We start from the raw sequence: 17,925 nt of genomic DNA on the forward strand, positions 1-17,925 counted from the left end.
TTAGTTTTGAGTTGAGCGGTAAAATATACCGTTCTTTTTGTCCATCTCACAGGGTGGCCATTTTGCCACTTTCTGTTGCCTAAAAATGACATCACAGTTGTGGAATGCTCAGTAAACACCACCAATCATGGCTCGCCTGTTTTCTGAAGCTTAGCCATGACCAACTGGGATGCTATTTTCAGTCGACAGCAAAATGGCAAAGTGACCGCCCCTGAGATGGATGAAAACTGGTGGACTTTACTGCCCAACTCATATGCTACCAACACACTAGACAAGTGAAGGTACATAAAACATAATTGTCAAGAAAATGTTTCAGGTTGACTTATCCTTTAAAGGCTAAGCTTTGTAGTTGTTTTTAGCATAAAAGTGGCGTCAATGGTATCTAAACTGTCTCTATGCCTATGGTGTACTATAACTGTCACAACACTGAAATACTCTTCTCCAAGATGGACTGAAGGTACAGTATATAATCAATCCGTGGATGTGCTTTTTGTAATATTAATACAGACAATAGACAAGACAATACTGTACCCCCATAGCGCCAAAATTAAAGGTAGCTGTTGTTAAAGCGCTATATGAATCAATATGCATTGTATTGTACTACAATATGCATTGTATTGTACTACCGAATTGCAGTGTGAACTTCATTTTAGCTCATTCTTAATGTGAATTCAGATGTGATAGAAGAACATGTGAAAGGTTGCATTTTGGTACCCCATGTCCATTCTGCTTATTGTGTGTACCCATGTATACCCTACTTTTGTTCAAAAATAATTGCAAACATAATAAATATTGTCATATGTGATTTATTTTTATGCAATGAAAGGTTCAAGTGATTGACCAATGGCCAATTCTAGCCTGATTCGTGCCTAACATTATTTACCATGACCTCACTGATTAATTTTACCCTGACTCTTGACTAGCAGACTTGCTGTTGCCAATTTCTTGTCAAATATGTTGTTTTCATAAATTCTAGTCTAACGTCTGTGTCAGCTCTCAGTCGTACAGGAGTGGTCCATTGATGAAAAGGTTTCATCAGTCATCTGTACTTCTTTGAAGGTGTTGGACGTTTAGTTCACCGACAAAGCTCTTCGGATGAGGAGCGAAACCTCTGACACAGATGACAGATGACTTGCTGAAGAAACCTTTTCATCGATTTTTGTCTAACAGTATCATTTTCCTAACTCGTCCCTGATTCTTTTATCAAATACAAAGAGAATGTGATGCAAGAATTCCTTATTTTTGGACTAATCCAGACAAGGATTAAGTAATGCCTAAGAACATACATGTATTTTAAACCTGATTTTTCCAGCACATTTTCTATTCCCCGTGACTTGCCTAATATACTTTGACCTTGATTCTAGGCCAGCACATTTGCTATTTCTGTTTCTCATCTGTTATACATTTCCCTTATTTTTGACAATTTATCATTTGACAAGTTACTATTTTCCTCCTGATTCTTGATAAACAAATCTCTCACTCTGACTCGTGGCGAATGTGATTTGTATAAACAGTTCTGTGGTTCTTGTCCAACATGCTTGGTTGTTACAATTGCTTTATTCAGATTTTTTTTGGAGTGTTTGACAGTCCCACTCTTAAAAAAAAAACTAATAAAATGTCCATTGTTTGAAACTTTTTGGTTGTTCATGTAAACCGGCAAATGTACACGCTATTTGCGAGCCGGTGTCAACCAACCCTGTAACAATTACATGAGTCATTCGCAGGCCACTCTCAAGGGTGCTGGTCAATGTGTGGTGGATGGTTTGTAAGAGTTTTCCCTTTATTTTCTTAAAATCACAGAGGCTTTCTAATTTGAACGTCGTAACTGGATGAGTGTTTGTAAAGTCACTTCTTTATAGCATTAAGAGTTTGGGGATTTTTTTTCTTGAGTCGAGGAATCTGACTGAACTTGCTGGATGGCATTCTGCTCATAGTTGTGCACAAGAAGTCTCCCACACCCTTTCACAAGCTCACACATCCCATCAGTTAGATATATTTTTGGGCTTTCCTCAATACAAAAAAGAAACATTGTGTTGTCATTTTTCACCTCATCAATGACAGATTACCGCGAAGCCCGGTGGCGGAATTTTTCCTGAAATTTTGGCAGCTGCTCATGTAGGTAAACACATCAAGTTTTCAGTCCAAAGAAAAACGTACGCGTTGAACGCCTTTGGTCAGGTAAGACGACTTCAGATTTGCCTTTTATATCATTCACGTCATAGGACATAGCAAAAAATAAATGTACAGCAATAACAATGTCTTCATTTCGTGCTGACTCAATCGTCCTGTACTAAGAATTTCAACCTAATTCATGCTGTTGTCAAACTGTTGACTTTGTCGAGGTTGAGCTGACCCAAAAATATATTTTCATGTCAAATAAAAGAACATGGACAAGAAAATGTGTCCACTGGCATGCTTTTTTTCTCCATCATCCAAATAGTAAACTGAGATCATCAAGGTTGGGCAGTGCTTCGTCTATAAAGAAGTTTAAAAAATACATATGCAGCAGCTTTATGAATATATAGTACCTGTGGGATATAGATTCTGTGCTGTTCCCAGCATATATATATATATATATATATATATATATATATATATATATATATATATATATATATATATATATATATATATATATATATATATATATATATATATATATATATATATATATATGTCTGCCCTGCGATTGGCTGGCAACCAATTCAGGGTGTCCCCCGCCTCGTGCCCGAAGACAGCTGAGATAGGCTCCAGCAACCCCCACGACCCTAATGAGGAATAAGCGGTACGGAAAATGAGATGATATATATATATATATATATACACTTTTTATTATTTTTATTATTTTTTATTATTTTATTATCCAATTATTAGAAGAGCGTGAAGTTGACCTAAGTGCTTACTGATGTGTAACCTAAACAAATAAAAAACAGCAAGTAAAAGTAAAATGTATGTAAATACCAGCAGGGATAAGTCCCAAGACAAAGCAGAGGTAGAGTAAAAACACCAATGGAAAAAAAAATCATACAATTCAACTAAAGCTGAAGGACAAGTCAGAGGAAAAAATAAATTGCGTTTGAAGTGATTTTGCCTTGAGCAAAATGGAAAGCTCTTCAACAGTCTTCTGTTTTACTTCATGATGACACAGCATCAGGAGAAACAGTGGGACCAGTATATTGATTCTTCTTCTTTTCCTTTCGGCTTTTCCCTTCAGGGGTCGCCACAGCGAATCAATGTCCTCCATCTAAGCCGGTTTTGTGCATCCTCTTCTCTCACACCAGCTGCCTTCATGTCCTCTTTGACAACATCCATAAACCTCCTCTTCGGTCTTCCTCTCGGTCTCCTGCCTGGCAGTTCAAGGCTCAGCATCCTTCTCCCGATATAGTCACTCTCTCCTCTGGACATGTAATTTTCCCCCTTTAAAATAATCCATCTCACTCATGCCACTGAGGCATCTTGCCAAACGCAATCACAAAATGTTTTTACATGACAAAGCAGAAAGCACGTCATTTACAGTGCGTACCCACTTTTTTGTTTGGTACAGTAGTTTGAAATGTAAAATATGTGCCATGGCTCAAGGTTGGGAAGGAGGAACATAATATGTGAAGAAGAAAAAAAGTTGACCTGCACATGCATATTTCCTTGTCATCTATGATTTTCAGTGCTGGCTGACCCATGGAGGAGGGCATGGACAGTCCGGTGGCCGTCAAGGTGGAGGGCCACTCCCGTAGCGTGATCCTCAGGTATTTCCGGGGCGACATTGGCAGCATGGTGGACGCTCACTTCAGCCGCGCTCTCAGCAAAGTCGCCAAGGCCAACGTGCCAGTTGCCAAGGCAAAGAAAATGCGCAAAAACATCAAGTTTGGTAAGCCAGGCAAGGGCGTCCAAATTCACTCACAAATTGGCTTCTGAGTTTTGTTATGAAAGTATTCGATTTGGTCTTTGATGCTGTAGTACACCGGTTCATTGGCATCCAGCCGGAGAGCACACAATTGTTCTCCCTGTCATTACACATTGCTGACATAAATAGATGAATGTAGAGATAAACTAATTGTAAAATATAAATGCAGTGAATAATGGCCGTCAATATATTCAGCTGTTTGCTTATGTTTGCGCTAATTCTATCACACAGAAATACACCACAAGGGGCAACAAAGCCCTGGATAATAGGAAAGTAGTAATTAGTGTCAGGCACCCACCCAAAAAGGTTGATGATTGCTGATGGATGTCACAAGATGCTGGAAAAAATGCCTACTTTTGTCAAAATGAAGTACCTCTGACTCGAGGTTACCATATTTTCCAGTGTATGAGGCGCATACCCAATGAATAGTGTATTTTCAAACCGGACTATAAGGCGCTACAGTCGAGGCTGGGGTTACGCACTAGATTTTAGATGGGGGGAAATGGAGGCTGTGGCTGCTTCCAGTGGTTACGAGACCTGTTGCGGCTCAATATGACTTCACATGCAATACAAAGTGCACCTGCCGATAAGGCGCAGGGTTAACTTTTGAAGACAATCAAGCCTTTTGCGTGCGCCTTATACACCGGAAACTATGGTAATTTTTCAAAAAGCACTACCCTACCTCGTGTTCGCACCAAATTGACACCAAATTGAGGTAAAATACTACCTTTGCGTAAACAAAGCCCCTGAAATCACCTCAACGCAATTTGTTGACATCAACTTGGCATAAGGTATCTGAAAACACTACTTTTGTCTAAATGAAGCACTCAACTCAGGTCAACATAGTTCCTAAGCACCAAATCTCACAGGACGGTGGCCAACCACTATTTCATTGCTTTTTTTTTTCAAATAACACATTATATCTGACACCCACAAAAAAATGTGGACTTTTACTGAAATAATTCTGTCCAGCGAGGTGAAAATTCACACCGTAGTTGTCGGTGAGAGAAATCGGGATTGACAGGAAGCCTTCTTATGTTCATTTTAACTGCTTGTTCTCCATCAGAGGACAACAGCAACTGCCACACCAACTTGGTCGAGCCTGCGCCTGTGACGGGCGGCCACTTGGCTTTCGGCCCCGCCGACGACCGCGCCGGGTCCTGGCACTCATTCATCGGCAGGACCGGGGAGACGTCGGGCTTGCCATGCACCGCGTATTCCGTGGAAGATCTGAGCTTGACCGGGCAGCAGTATGCCTCGTCGCTGCTCAACCTCCTGCAAGGCGACCGCTCCGAGATGGCGCCCGGCGTGGCCTCCGGTTCCAAGACCGAACATCTGGCTAATTGGATGATGCCCCAAGGATTGAGAGACTCTGTGGAGCCCGCTGGAGGCTTTGAGCCTGGTAAGCCTTCGTATGCAATACAGCATCTGCAGTCAGGCTTCTTGGGAGGCTATCAAGCCTTCCAAAGTGGACATAACTAGAAGCGGCATCCAAATAAACGTGCCATTTTTGTCCCTTCTAATAAATCATTGTTACATTGTTTTTGAACTTGGGTTCCGGGTGATCCGTAAACCATAGCTTGAGGGTGAGCAATGTAATTTGCAATTAATTATGTTGTGTCATTATAAATAAGTGCATAACTAGACCCAATAAAAGAAACATAAATGAATTAGTCATCCCAATTTTAATTTGGTCCAATTAAAATCTGATATGATTGACACTTTATCACATGAATCTGACAAAGTTAATACGTTTTAGGGGGAATAAAAGGCCTGTTTTTTCCCCATCAAAAATATAGTTCTATTTGTGAGACAATAACATGCCCCTTTATTACCTTGGTAAACTTTTAAATAGGAATATTACTCATATTTATCAGGATTTTTTTTTCTCCTGGCATATAAATCTTTGTTTTTGATATTTTTTTCTTGGAAAAAAAGATAAACTTTCTGCTCTTAAGATTACAATATCTCCACTCCCCCCACATGACAAGATTTTGTTGTCATGACAGTGGGGATTTTTTTTCTTGAAATAAAGCCAGAATTTTCATTCTGTTCGTTATTTTGAAGTGGTGTTGGGTATAAAACTGTCACGGTTTGCAAGGTGGTGATGACGGGTGCGGATCCCAAAAAGCAGGCAGGAGGGAGCAGGAGGTTGTTTGACAAATTGTATTAAAATAAAGTCAGCAGGAACAAAATGTAAAACATCAAAATTATCTGAACAGAAAAAATACAAAGTATCAAAAGAAGACTAAAAGTAAAAGTCCGCCAAGGTTAAACAAACACATACACAATGCATGCAGCAAACAAGCAGCAAACAATGAACCGACACCGGATGGTGGTGCCGGGTGTCCTTTTAAGTGTCAGTGATTAAACGACCAGCACCTGCGAGGCTGCAGGCAGGGCTGACGTCGCTACCCGCTGGTCGCCAATCTGATCGGGACGACCAGCACCTGTGCAGGTGCAGGCGGGGCCGACAGCGCCCCCCGTTGGTCGCCAACCAGATCATGACAGTACCCCCCCCTTCAAGGGGCTGCTTCCAGAAGTCCCAACAGTCTCCCAAAAGGTCCACTCGCCAGGGAACGGTCGGTGGAGAGGGCAACCGCTGCCTCTCCAGCATACGACTGGTGGCGGCCTGATGGGAACGGGACTCAGCCTGGGGTGGACGAAGACGCGGCACGGATCGTCGTGGGCGTGAGTGCGATCCCTCTCACACATTCACGCGACGGCGCGTGGCTCAACGTGGACGTCGAACTGCCAGGCGCAGAATGGCACCCCGTACGGCCGTATGGGACCAGGTCTCGGTCGGACGCCGACGTGGGCGTGAACTGCCCGGCACTGGGGGAACGAGACCAGTCCAGCTGCTCCGGGAACCAGCGGTGAGTGGGGTCTCGGACTGACGTTGACACGGACGTTGCACGGCTTGTCGTGGATGAGACTCAATTCGTCATGCACGACGACAGCGTGGCTGGACGTGGGCGTACACTGCCAGTCACCCAGTGTCACCCTGGACGGAGGTCTCGGCCGGGCATTTACGTGGACGTTACGGCTCGTCGAGTGACGCAATTCAAACTCGACGAGGCTTGCACTAACGTGGACGTAGCATTGCCAGGCACAGGGTGGAAATGAGACGGGTCCGATGTACCTGCGGGATCCGATGGTTGGTCGGTTCATTCTGTCACGGTTTGCGAGGTGGTGATGACGGGTGCGGATCCCAAGAAGCAGGCAGGAGTGAGTAGGAGGTTGTTTGACAAAGTGTATTAAAATAAAGGTCAGCAGGAATAAAATATAAAACATCAAAATCATCTGAGTGGAAAAAATACAAAGTAGCAAAAGAAGACCAAAAGTAAAAGTCCGCCATGGTTAAACAAACACATACACAATGGATGCAGCAAACAAGCAGCAAACAATTAACCCACACCGGATGGTCATGCCGGGTGTCCTTTTAAGTGTCAGTGATTAAAACGACCAGCACCTGCGAGGCTGCAGGCAGGGCTGACGTCGCTACCCGTTGGTCGCCAATCTGATCGGGACGACCAGCACCTGTGCAGGTGCAGGCGGGGTCGACAGCGCCCCCCGTTGGTCGCCAACCAGATCATGACAATAACAGAGTCCATGGGGAAAAAAAAGTCCCTCACCTGGACACAAAAAGTTGGAACATCCTTGTTTTAATGGATAGTACATTCCCACGACGCTATGGAGTCAATAGTTCTATGACCAGAATTGGCTAAACGTTGATTTTCCAATTGCTAATGTTGCAATTAACATTCGGCAGAGTTCGACAAACAAAATACCAATTTTGCCCAATCTTGAAACCGTTGGGGGGAAAAAAACAAAAAACAAAAGACCAACACAAAAAAAACATTGTTGGGCTTATTTGTGAATTTTCCCGATCCCAGAAGAGTAACATCCTCATCTATTTTTAGCTTCTCGTGTTTAAGTGTTAACTTTTCATGTTTCCAAGAGTTCCCCACCTACACCGACAATTATGAGGTTTTTGTATTGTTTCAGTGGTGTGTTTATAAACCCCCTCCTTGGATCGTTGGGCAGATCTTGAATGGCCCATTAAAATGAGAACAAAAGTGTTTTTGCTTCAAGCTGTTTATTTGTCATTCACCTTCAAAGTACTTTTAGTACAAGTGTATGGTGAGCAAGTGCTTATTATATTATTCATGGTAAATGAGTGTTTTTAGAAGGAGCAGTAAGAAAGACCTATGTACCAAAAAAAGTACAGTTACTTTGTATGTGTGTGTTTTTCTTTTTTTATTTGTGTGTGTATCTGTATTCTTTCTAAGCCACGTTTTGTGAATAAAAGACTCCATGTTAATGAATGCTAAAAGCAAACCAAAAGCCAGTGGTGTTATTTCTTGAAGTCGACTTGTGGGTGTGGAGTGTGTGTCAAAATTTGACTTACACGACATGAGTGGAGGTCCTGGCTGTTCCACCAATATTGTTGACCGGTACATTCAGTCCGTAGGACTCAAACTGGGGGGTCCGGACCATTTGGGAGTCTGTAAGTAAATTTTAAGAACAAGAGACTTATCATTACCCCAAATGAATCCCATTTTATTTCAGGAATGGTATAGTCCTCTTTATAAAGTAAATATCAGCACAATATTGAGTAACTTTGTGTGGCTGGAATACCGACAATAAATGTTTTGGACTGAAATCGGTCGTTACCCCCCACCCATCCAGAAAAAATACAATAAACACAAATATAAAATATATATTTTTGAAATAAAATAAATTGCTAAAAATCTGCAAATAGCTTCATCCATGCATTTGGAAGTGAAAAGATGCAGGGATCCACTGTAATTTTGTGGTATAGAGCACATTGGAAAACGACCTTCTCACTTTATTTCTTTGTTCGACAGTTTTTTTTACAAGCACTGAACAGTGTGATTCAATAATTTGTCAAGTTTATTGGAAACCAGCTGCTGCTGAATGGGGACCACAACATCCATCATTATGCTTCACCGAATGCCCACATTTTTTGTCATTTTCAGCAAGAGTCTCAGGGAGATGCGCTTCAAATTGGGCCATTATTTTGACATGTTTTGGATATTCTTCATACCTATTCTGTGCTTGACAGTAGGTAAAGAGGAAGCCCATCCCAACAATGGATTCTTTTCTATATATTGATCTGTCTGGTTGGCTAACTCCAGCTAACTTTAACTAGCTAACTATGGAATAAGGCAATACTGTAAAAGAAGTGTCATTTATTCACATTTCCACTGCCACTGAATATTCATATTACCATTGAAATTCCCCAATGTCGCAACAATGTCAAGAGGGAGGCTGACGAGCTGACTGAGCCAAGTAAGCAAATACTGAGGAAAATACCGATCTGTTCTCTCGATTTTCATCTGATCTGAACATCCTCAGCAATATCATCTGCGTATTTAAGACATTCTGGTGGGATTTTACTCTGACTTTAATAATGTGTCTCTTTGCTTGCTGTTTTGGTCAAACCTTCCAACAGATCATATGTGTTTGTCTTGCAAAGTACAGTACGCAGATGTCACTTTCACACACGCACACACACACACCCACGCAAGCACGCACACACACGCACACAGACACACACACACGCACGCACAAATCAAATGCTGGACATTACTTTTGTTAGTCATAAATGCAGTATAAATACAGTAATAGGGTATGAATTAGCACGAAGAGTATTGTAAGCACAAACACAATGCAAATAACAAAAGCATAAAAACAAGGCTGCAGAATAGCTAAAAGTAGATATAATTTGCTGTGCCTTGAAAGAAAAACTACTTTTTGGCTGCTCTTCACATATAGAGACAGAAAATATAACAACACAAAGGCATGTATTCTTTATCATCTACAATAAATGATGAGATTAACCTTTTTTAATCTCACAGTGGAGACATTTACATTTCACAGCAGCAAAGTGATGAAAGTAAGATGAAAGGAAAGGAAGAAGTAGAAAAACCAAATAAATACAGCACCTGCCGTAAAGGTTACTCTCGCAGTGCCAACTTGAAGTAAAAAAAAACACACACACATAAAAAAAAAACAATGTGACATAACACAAAGGACAGTCATTCAATCTTAAGCACTTTCTGCACACGCTGTTTCATGAAGCAGTTCTAGATAAAAGAGGAGGATCAAAGTGTCCTTTTCACCAGTAGATCAGGGACATCAGCAAAATGTGCACGTCTGCTATACAAGCTAAATGTTGAAAGCAAACACGAGGCTGTTGCATCCATTGACGAAAAGATTGTCTCATATCTCCTGTGCGACGTAAATCCGCTTCAATTCCAAGCCGCGACAGTTCCACATATGCATCGGCACTCTGCGCTGAGACTCTTTTCTTCTCATCGCGGTCTCCTCAAGCCATGCATCCATCCAGCCGCAGACGAAAAGGTGAAACCGCTCAGCAGTCTGCTCCTTGATGAATGTTGTGGCCAAAAATACTGGGAAAAAATCCCTACCCGTTCCACACGACGCACAACAACTCAAAGTGAGAAAAGAAAACACAAAAACAACAAAAAGTAGAACACAATGACAAATACAAAAAAAAACAATATTACTGCAGTTTATTGGGTTGTGACAACCACCTCCTGGTAGGCTATTCGATTCATATATGTAATGGATGAATGGCATGGAATAAAAACGAGTAAAAAGAGAGTTAGACGGTCAAGTTAAGTACTGAATTTGTTGCAAATAGCACTGGTCAACAGTGATTTTTCATCAAGGATGGATTTTCAGTTTACGTATTTTTGACTCTGACTGAAAGAAAGTGGATCATTTCTACGGTATATATGATGCTCACTTACGAAACAATGCGCGTGGCAGCGTGTGCTGTGTGTGTCACATACTATATATACATGACAAGGAGGGACATGACTCAAAGTGACACTCGACTATTTCACTCTCAAGTGCGTGAACATAGGGCCAGTAGGAACCTTACCCACCCACCATGGTGGTCCACACCCGCGTCTCCGGCAACTTCAGCAGGGTAGACAGTAGTTTCCTGACACCGCCCACGAACAACACCGCGCGCGAACCCGGCGAACCGGACGCTTCCGGAGGCTTGAGCCGCAGCGGCCACACGGCTGTGGCAGTGTGCCTGGGCGTCATCCTCGTGGCGGGCGTTGTCAACAACTCGCTGACGCTACTGGTGTTCGCCCGGTTCCGCTGCTTGTGGACGCCCATCAACGCGATTCTGCTCAATATCAGCCTGAGCGACGTGCTGGTGTGCGTGTTTGGAACCCCGCTGAGTTTCGCCGCCAGCCTGCACGGACGTTGGCTCATCGGGGAGTTTGGATGCAGGTGGTACGGCTTCGCAAACTCTTTCTTTGGTGAGTCAACTTTTCCGGGGTCATTTTTTGGGGGAATTTCGGAGAAAGTTCAAAAACAGAAACGCAAGCATGCAACATGTCATAGTCAGCATCACGGAACACTTGATCACTGAGACACGGCACCACAGTGACCACTGAAAATTGCAACCAACGTTGGTCTTTGGGCTGTTTTCTTAATCCTCTAAAGTTTTTTTTAACACCGTAGCACTTGATACAAACACTTCAATGAGACAAACTTAAATACCCACTGAATACCATACCACCAGTCAAAAAGAGGCTTCCTATTAACAGCGACACTTCTGTCAATGAAATAATTTAAAATAAAGTTGATTTTTAATACTCTTCCCGTTATTATGATTCCAATGTAAACGATGTGCATTAGCTGAATAAAATACGGGCTTTGTTTCACAGAACAATAAACTAACCTACTACTGTAGTTGGATAATTGGTCCTCTTCAATGGTTAAAATGCAATCATGCATACCCACAACTCGCGTATATTGAGAATTATTCTTTTCCATCTATCTCAGTAAGGCAATTAATTAAACACAATATAGGCTAACTAGCTTTGTAGCAGTGACGTGCAGTCAGGGGAGGCCACCTGTCTTCATGGAAATATCAAATGAAAAAATAAATTAAACAGTTATATTTATTTAGTGATTTGTACTTTAAAGTTATTTTCCATTTAACTTAACCATTTTTGGATATTTTTTCAAAATCGCTGAATTTTCACATTTACCATTTAAATACTAAGTAGAGACGAGTGGTGAGGCTGCAGCTGGCTGAGCCTCAACATGGATTGCGCAATCACTATGCTTACTGTGCTGGCTTGCTCTGCAGTGAGACCGCATTGCTGTCCCTCTGCATATCGCTATCAAAGTGTTCAAACACTTTTGGTATATGAATTAAATTTCTACAGTTTAGCTGGTGTATGTAATGTAGAGTCATTTTACATTAAACACTGTACTACAGTGTTTATTTTATTTTTTATCAAAACTGTGTGCATAGGTGAGGCACACAGTTTTCCTGCCTCATGACAGGGGGCGCTGGTGATCACAGATTCTTCTTGCGCCTCCTCGGCTGCAGAATAACAGAATTAGTGAGAGCAAGCTACAGTAAACAGTTAGCAAGTTAAGTGCAACCATCCAGTCATTTTTTTCGTGTTGCTTGGCCTTATTTTCAGAATGGAGGATTACATATCTTAATTGAAAGAAATAGAGAGCCTTTTAAAACTGAATAAAGATAAGGAAGGCTTCTAAAAAGAAGTTATCGATGCCTTTCTTCAGAAGGAGCGGCACATGGACTTCATTTATAAGTAAAGGTAACACGATAATCAAGTTTTTTTAATTATTTTCTTTCTATACGTCTGTGTAAGCTCTCAGTCGTACAGGAGTGGTCCATCGATGAAAAGGTTTCTTTAGCCGTCATCTGTACTTCTTTGAAGGTGTTGGACGTTTCGCTTCTTATCCAAGAAACTTCGTCAGAAAACTAAAGTCTTACTGGTAGTTTACGCCATATATATATATAGTAAAGTCTCGTTATATCGATATCGGATATATCGATAGTCCCGGTTATATCGATACTATTTCTATGCACGCACGTAGAAAATGACATGCAAACAGGGTCGCATATATCGATAGTCCCGGTTATATCGATATTTTTTCGGACTCCCTTGAATATCGATATAACGAGACTTTACTGTATATATATATATATATATATATATATATATATATATATATATATATATATATATATATATATATATATATATATCCCTACTGTCCAGACATGGCGGTGCCGGACTCTGCTATGATAGGTCCCTGCTCTCTTTTTTTTCTATGCTACAGTTTATATAAAGAATGCTGAAAAGACATTTTAAACAAAACACATTACTGTTGCCAATCAAATGGTGATGAAGCTACTCTATAGAGTTCATATGTTTGCAAATCTGACTGTGATTACGTCAGTGTCTCACCATCCATGAACCTCACCGCACGTCACTGCTTTGTAGATAATCTGTTAGCTAGCTCGCAACCTTGCACATCCACAAATTACGCACAGCAAGAAATAAAGGTTGCTAAAATATAAACAGTATGGCAAATGGTGAGTCAGTCTGTTTATTACTATTTAACTCATTAAATACTGAATCAGTGCTGTGGGTTCCTAGCAATCTTAAACTTGACAGAATGGTTTGTTTTAGATAAATACAGCTGTTAAATAGCAGTGAGGAAAAAGCTCATTCATTTCTTGACAGGCAACATTGCTTGCAAGCTAATTGACTTGCCGAAGACATCACCAATTTGTTGTCACCCCCATCCTTCAACAAAGCTCACACATTACTCCAAGCAAGCACTAGCGTCTGGCGAGCGTAAACTAGTTCGTAGTTCACGACAGACCTGGCACTATTTTTCCTACCCAGATTGTGTCATGATCTACGTTCATCGACATTGTTGTGCTTGTCATCAAGGCAGTGCATTTCGGCACCATTGCTACACAAAACAGTGGCACCAAAAGCCTGTGATTGGTCTCCCGCTCTTATCCAGGCATCGTTTCTCTGGTGTCCTTATCCGCCCTGTCATACGAGCGCTACACCACAGTGCTGTGTTCCTACCAAGTGGACATGTCAGACTTCCGAAAGGCCTGGTTGTGTATCGGAGGTTGCTGGCTCTATGCCCTTTTCTGGACACTGCCTCCACTTCTGGGCTGGAGCAGCTATGGGCCTGAGGGGCCCGGGACCACCTGCTCAGTCGAGTGGCACCTGCAGTCACCCAGCAGCATCTCTTACGTGGTGTGCCTCTTTATCTTTTGTCTGCTGCTCCCGCTCCTTCTCATGCTCTACTCTTACGGCCGCATCCTGATCACCATCAGGCAGGTGAGGTCAGACACACTCATTCAAATGTACCGGGTAACTGTACTTAAAGGACAACCAACGTCACTTTTTTGTTTCTTAACTGACATCAGAAAAACATTTTATAGCATCTAAAGTACACAAAACATGCAGTATGACATTTTTATTCAAATGAAAAACACCAATAAAAATGACTTAAAGTGTCCAAAATCTGCAAAAAATTGAGCTGCGAATTGGGCATTTTCAGAAAGTCCCGCCCCCAGTTCGTGACATCACGCCAAGACGACTTGCATTGCTGGAGAATCAAAACAATGGCTTCAGATTCGGAGAATATGCTTGCTTGTTACACATCCAGTTAGGAATATGATTCAAATAGTTCTGAAGAGGAAAGCATACATGTTTGCAATCGATTAAAGAATTTATTCCGTGCCATTTTGAGGCAACATTAGGGGGGGAATGGATCACCAACAAAGAGGCAGAAAATGGCGACCAAACTCCGTGTGAGGAATTAATCAGCCCGTTTCCACAGGCTGATAAATTCCTTACATGGAGCTTGGTCGCCCGCTTCTGGCTCTTTTTGGTGCAACATGACGTTTTCAGACCAAACAAGTACAGCGAAATATATTGACGTGATGGAAGGACTGCTACAATGTGTCCTTTTTTCGGTCAGGGGCGTTCCTTCAGTGACGTCACGTACGGACTCGTCACCAAGTCAAAAACAAGACTTCCAGAATATTCAGCGTGAGTCTTAAAACGTAAAATATAGTGATATGCGGTGGAATCTTTGTAAAACACGCTCAGTAGACGTCATTTGAAGCCATTTTACAAATTATGGACACAACTTGTCCGGACACGTCGGTTGTCCTTTAAGTCAATTCATCAGTTATGGTAATGTTGTTTTAGTATTTTTCTGATGACTTTTTTTGTTGCAAAATTGGCGTCTTAATATACTGTATTTGACAGTAAAAAACATTTTGTACTTAAAAATATGTACTTTTTGACTTTTACCAAAGCACATTTTTATTTGTAGTATTTCTACCTATATACTTAAGACCATAGTTATAAGATTTTTTTTTAAATAATGAAATATTTTTAACTTAATGACACATTTAATGACTCATGACTTCCTTTTATTATCCACTATACAAGATATTCAATTTTACATCACATATTTTTTTTTTACTTTTTGGGAAATCATTTTGAAAAATGTATGTTATTATTGTTATTCAATTAAATCATTCAGTGCCAAATATGTGCACAAATGTGTCCAGTCCAGTGCCAGGGTTTTTGTGATTTTCACTCAAGTTGAAGGACCCACAAAATATTGAGTTTTAGGACTACATAAACAATCAATACAGTGTAAGAAACCTGAGACTCTCTTCTTTCATCAGAAAGAAAAGAGTTAATTCCCAGGTTATATGGGTCTGGAGTAAATTTCATTATTTTACCTGACAGAAGTGCTACTGGTTGTTTGTGTTTTAATAACTACTCATTAGTGTTTCATTTAATTATTGTTGTCATCATAAATAGTCATTTCAGTATAATTTGAAAGCACTTAATTTTTTTTATCTATTGTAAAATGAAAGTGTTAATTTATTTTCCATTTGTGCCAATTAGTGAAGTTTCATCAAGGAAGGGCATCCAACGTAAAACCAAATCTTGGGAGTGACTCATTGTGGCGCCTCCTTCTGGAACAATTCAAAACGTTCAAGAACAGCAAGAGAAACGCTTTGACTTAAGTAGATAACCTTTTCCACCTTTTGTCTCACACTTATCTCCAAGTACCCTGTTGACAATCTTCAAAATAAACCCACCGGGAAGAAGGACAATTTCTTTCCTGGGGTTTAGGGCTGCATTATCAAGGTCGACGACCCCCTACTGGTTAGGCAGTGACTCATCCATACTACGTGCGTCTTACATAAATGCGGCTCCCTAACGAATAATTCTTAATGAAGACTTGTCAATGGGCATGCCATCACTGAATCGTCAAGGTATTTTTAGGACTGTTACTAATGGATACATGTCCTTATGTAAGCGCCTCTATTTTTAGGTGTGCTCATCCGAGGGAATAATGAATGACGGAGGCAGGGGTCTTTGCAGACTTGATCATTGTACAGCCAGGGGATCCGTTTCCTTTGTAGCCAGAACCGTCAGACATCAGCCTCCGGCTTTTATTTGAAACACATCAATCAGTCTGTAGATTTTCAGCTCAGCTCGTTACTCAACGGCATCAGAGGTTATTGGCTTTTCTTTCTGGTCATAGAACTGGACACCTCATCAGGTACATTTGAGATTAAAAATACGTTTCATGAGTATGATGCCTTTTGGAAATGAACATATTTCCTCAAATATATAGAAAGGGAGAGACAGAGAGGTAAAATGCTCTTGAGGAGTTCACTCCTCAACCAATTAAAACGCTGTTGCTGAGCAAAACAGCAGGATCTAAAGAGGCAGATGGACAGCAGATGAACCGCACAGTTTTTCAGATAGCACGAATGTGGAGACACAAATAAGAGCATCTTGGTCATTTCTGGCACGCAGCCACTCCATAATGTTGTGCGGGTCCACGTTTATGTTCTGGATTACTCATTGTGTTCATTGATTGCCTCCTACACATATGCACACAATGAAATGAAACACAATTGGAAAGGAATAAGGATCACAGTCACTTCAAGTGTTATGGGCTACTTGACTCATCTACCACCATTGTTCCATTATTCAAGTCGAAGATGGAGGAAAATTGTATGACTATTGTAAGACAAGTTGTTATTGTTCAGATGGGGAAGATCAACCCCCTGACAGCGGCGCGTCGAGACCATCGCATCCTGAGAATGGTGTTGATGTTGGTGTCGTGCTACCTGCTGTGTTGGATGCCCTATGGCGTGGTAGCGCTCATGACCACGTTCGGCGGCTCGTGGCTGGTCACGCCCTCCTCGAGCGTGATTCCCTCCGTCCTGGCCAAATTCAGCACCGTCATTAATCCCATCATCTACATTTTCTTCAACAACCAAGTGAGAGCTGTCATCATAATGTGACTGATGACGACATCCGCGACAATGCTGCCGATTAAGATCTGATGGGAATTGCAATTTCTCAAACAGTCTAATTTGGACTTAAAATGTGTTTTGATATTCCCTTTATGTTGTATTTTTCCTAGTTTTCCCGATGTCTCCTGGCCTTTGTGAAGTGCAATGCAGAGCTGCTGCCTATTCAAGAGGCACGGCCCAGCTCTGGGTCTCCGAGATTCCGTGGCCTGTTCCCCGGCGGGCGGCAAAGTCGCTCCCTCAGCGGCGCTACCGACCACGGCATGAGCGGCAGCCGCCGTGCCCTCGTTGTCCACTACACGCCACACCGGCTGGTCAATCTCAAAACTGAGAGTTGACCTGTCAATGTATCGTTTGATGAGTGAATGTACAACACCAGACCTCCACACAAACTATGAAGACAATGAAGTGTGAAGGAGCAAGTACTCACACTCTGGACTTTAGTAGATGTACTCGTGTTAAAAAAAGCAAAATAAAATTACAAAAACACTGATATAAGTAGAAGAACTCTTTCATCTCCTACTTAAATGTACATATATCTTGTATATAAAATACATATTGACAATGAAAACAACAAAACGTTTCTTTCTTTGATAAATTTACATAGCATTGGATTACATTTGGCATATACAGAGGGGGCCCACCATTCAAGGGTGGGGTCAGGGGGTGGGTATTTGGGAGTGGGCTGGTCCGGAAATAGCAAAAAAATCCTGGCCGGCCTACCCGCTGCTTCCCCCTTTCTCACATTGTGGCGCACCGCACACTCATAACTGACAACGGAATGCTCTCAAGCAGCTCGGCA

General features: G+C 41.5%; 3 protein-coding genes across 5 annotated transcripts in view; all 3 read left to right on the top strand.

Annotated features, from left to right (window-relative positions):
- Positions 1–805, top strand: part of adgrg4a (adhesion G protein-coupled receptor G4a) — a 17,311-nt gene extending 16,506 nt beyond the window's left edge. For both annotated transcript variants that reach the window (XM_088989775.1, XM_088989776.1), the window contains one exon: positions 1–805. This exon is cut by the window's left edge and continues 416 nt beyond it. The gene's annotated coding sequence lies outside the window, so the exon portion shown is untranslated.
- vgll1l (vestigial like family member 1-like) overlaps positions 1–5,450 on the top strand; it is a 5,711-nt gene extending 261 nt beyond the window's left edge. Inside the window, exons 1-4 of one of the 2 annotated variants that reach the window (XM_088989785.1) lie at positions 1–2,178; positions 3,215–3,405; positions 3,663–3,865; positions 4,968–5,450. The exon at positions 1–2,178 is cut by the window's left edge and continues 261 nt beyond it. In XM_088989785.1, coding sequence (XP_088845911.1) covers positions 3,676–3,865; positions 4,968–5,383 — 606 coding nt within the window. In that variant the 5' untranslated portion in view covers positions 1–2,178; positions 3,215–3,405; positions 3,663–3,675 and the 3' untranslated portion in view covers positions 5,384–5,450. The remainder of the gene's footprint in view (positions 2,179–3,214; positions 3,406–3,662; positions 3,866–4,967) is intronic. The other variant, XM_088989786.1, reaches the window with a different exon arrangement.
- A 4,999-nt stretch (positions 5,451–10,449) lies between these two features.
- On the top strand, positions 10,450–17,774 carry tmtops3a (teleost multiple tissue opsin 3a). Its single transcript, XM_088989783.1, has 4 exons — positions 10,450–11,229; positions 13,775–14,103; positions 16,857–17,090; positions 17,237–17,774. Exons 1-4 carry the CDS (start codon positions 10,848–10,850, stop codon positions 17,459–17,461), a joined length of 1,170 nt encoding a protein of 389 aa, XP_088845909.1. The 5' UTR covers positions 10,450–10,847; the 3' UTR covers positions 17,462–17,774.
- The last annotated feature ends 151 nt before the right edge of the window (positions 17,775–17,925 follow it).

Source organism: Hippocampus bargibanti, linkage group LG02, assembly GCF_051943395.1.
Source record: "Hippocampus bargibanti isolate YZ-2025 linkage group LG02, ASM5194339v1, whole genome shotgun sequence".
NCBI classification, from domain to species: domain Eukaryota; kingdom Metazoa; phylum Chordata; class Actinopteri; order Syngnathiformes; family Syngnathidae; genus Hippocampus; species Hippocampus bargibanti.

Excerpts from the sequence above, each read along its gene's own strand:
- tmtops3a (XM_088989783.1), top strand. The coding sequence starts at position 10,848 with ATGGTGGTCCACACCCGCGTCTCCGGCAACTTCAGCAGGGTAGACAGT. Across the intron at positions 14,104-16,856 it reads TCCTGATCACCATCAGGCAG|ATGGGGAAGATCAACCCCCT; the intron begins GTGAGGTCAGAC and ends GTTATTGTTCAG. Across the intron at positions 17,091-17,236 it reads ACATTTTCTTCAACAACCAA|TTTTCCCGATGTCTCCTGGC; the intron begins GTGAGAGCTGTC and ends TATTTTTCCTAG.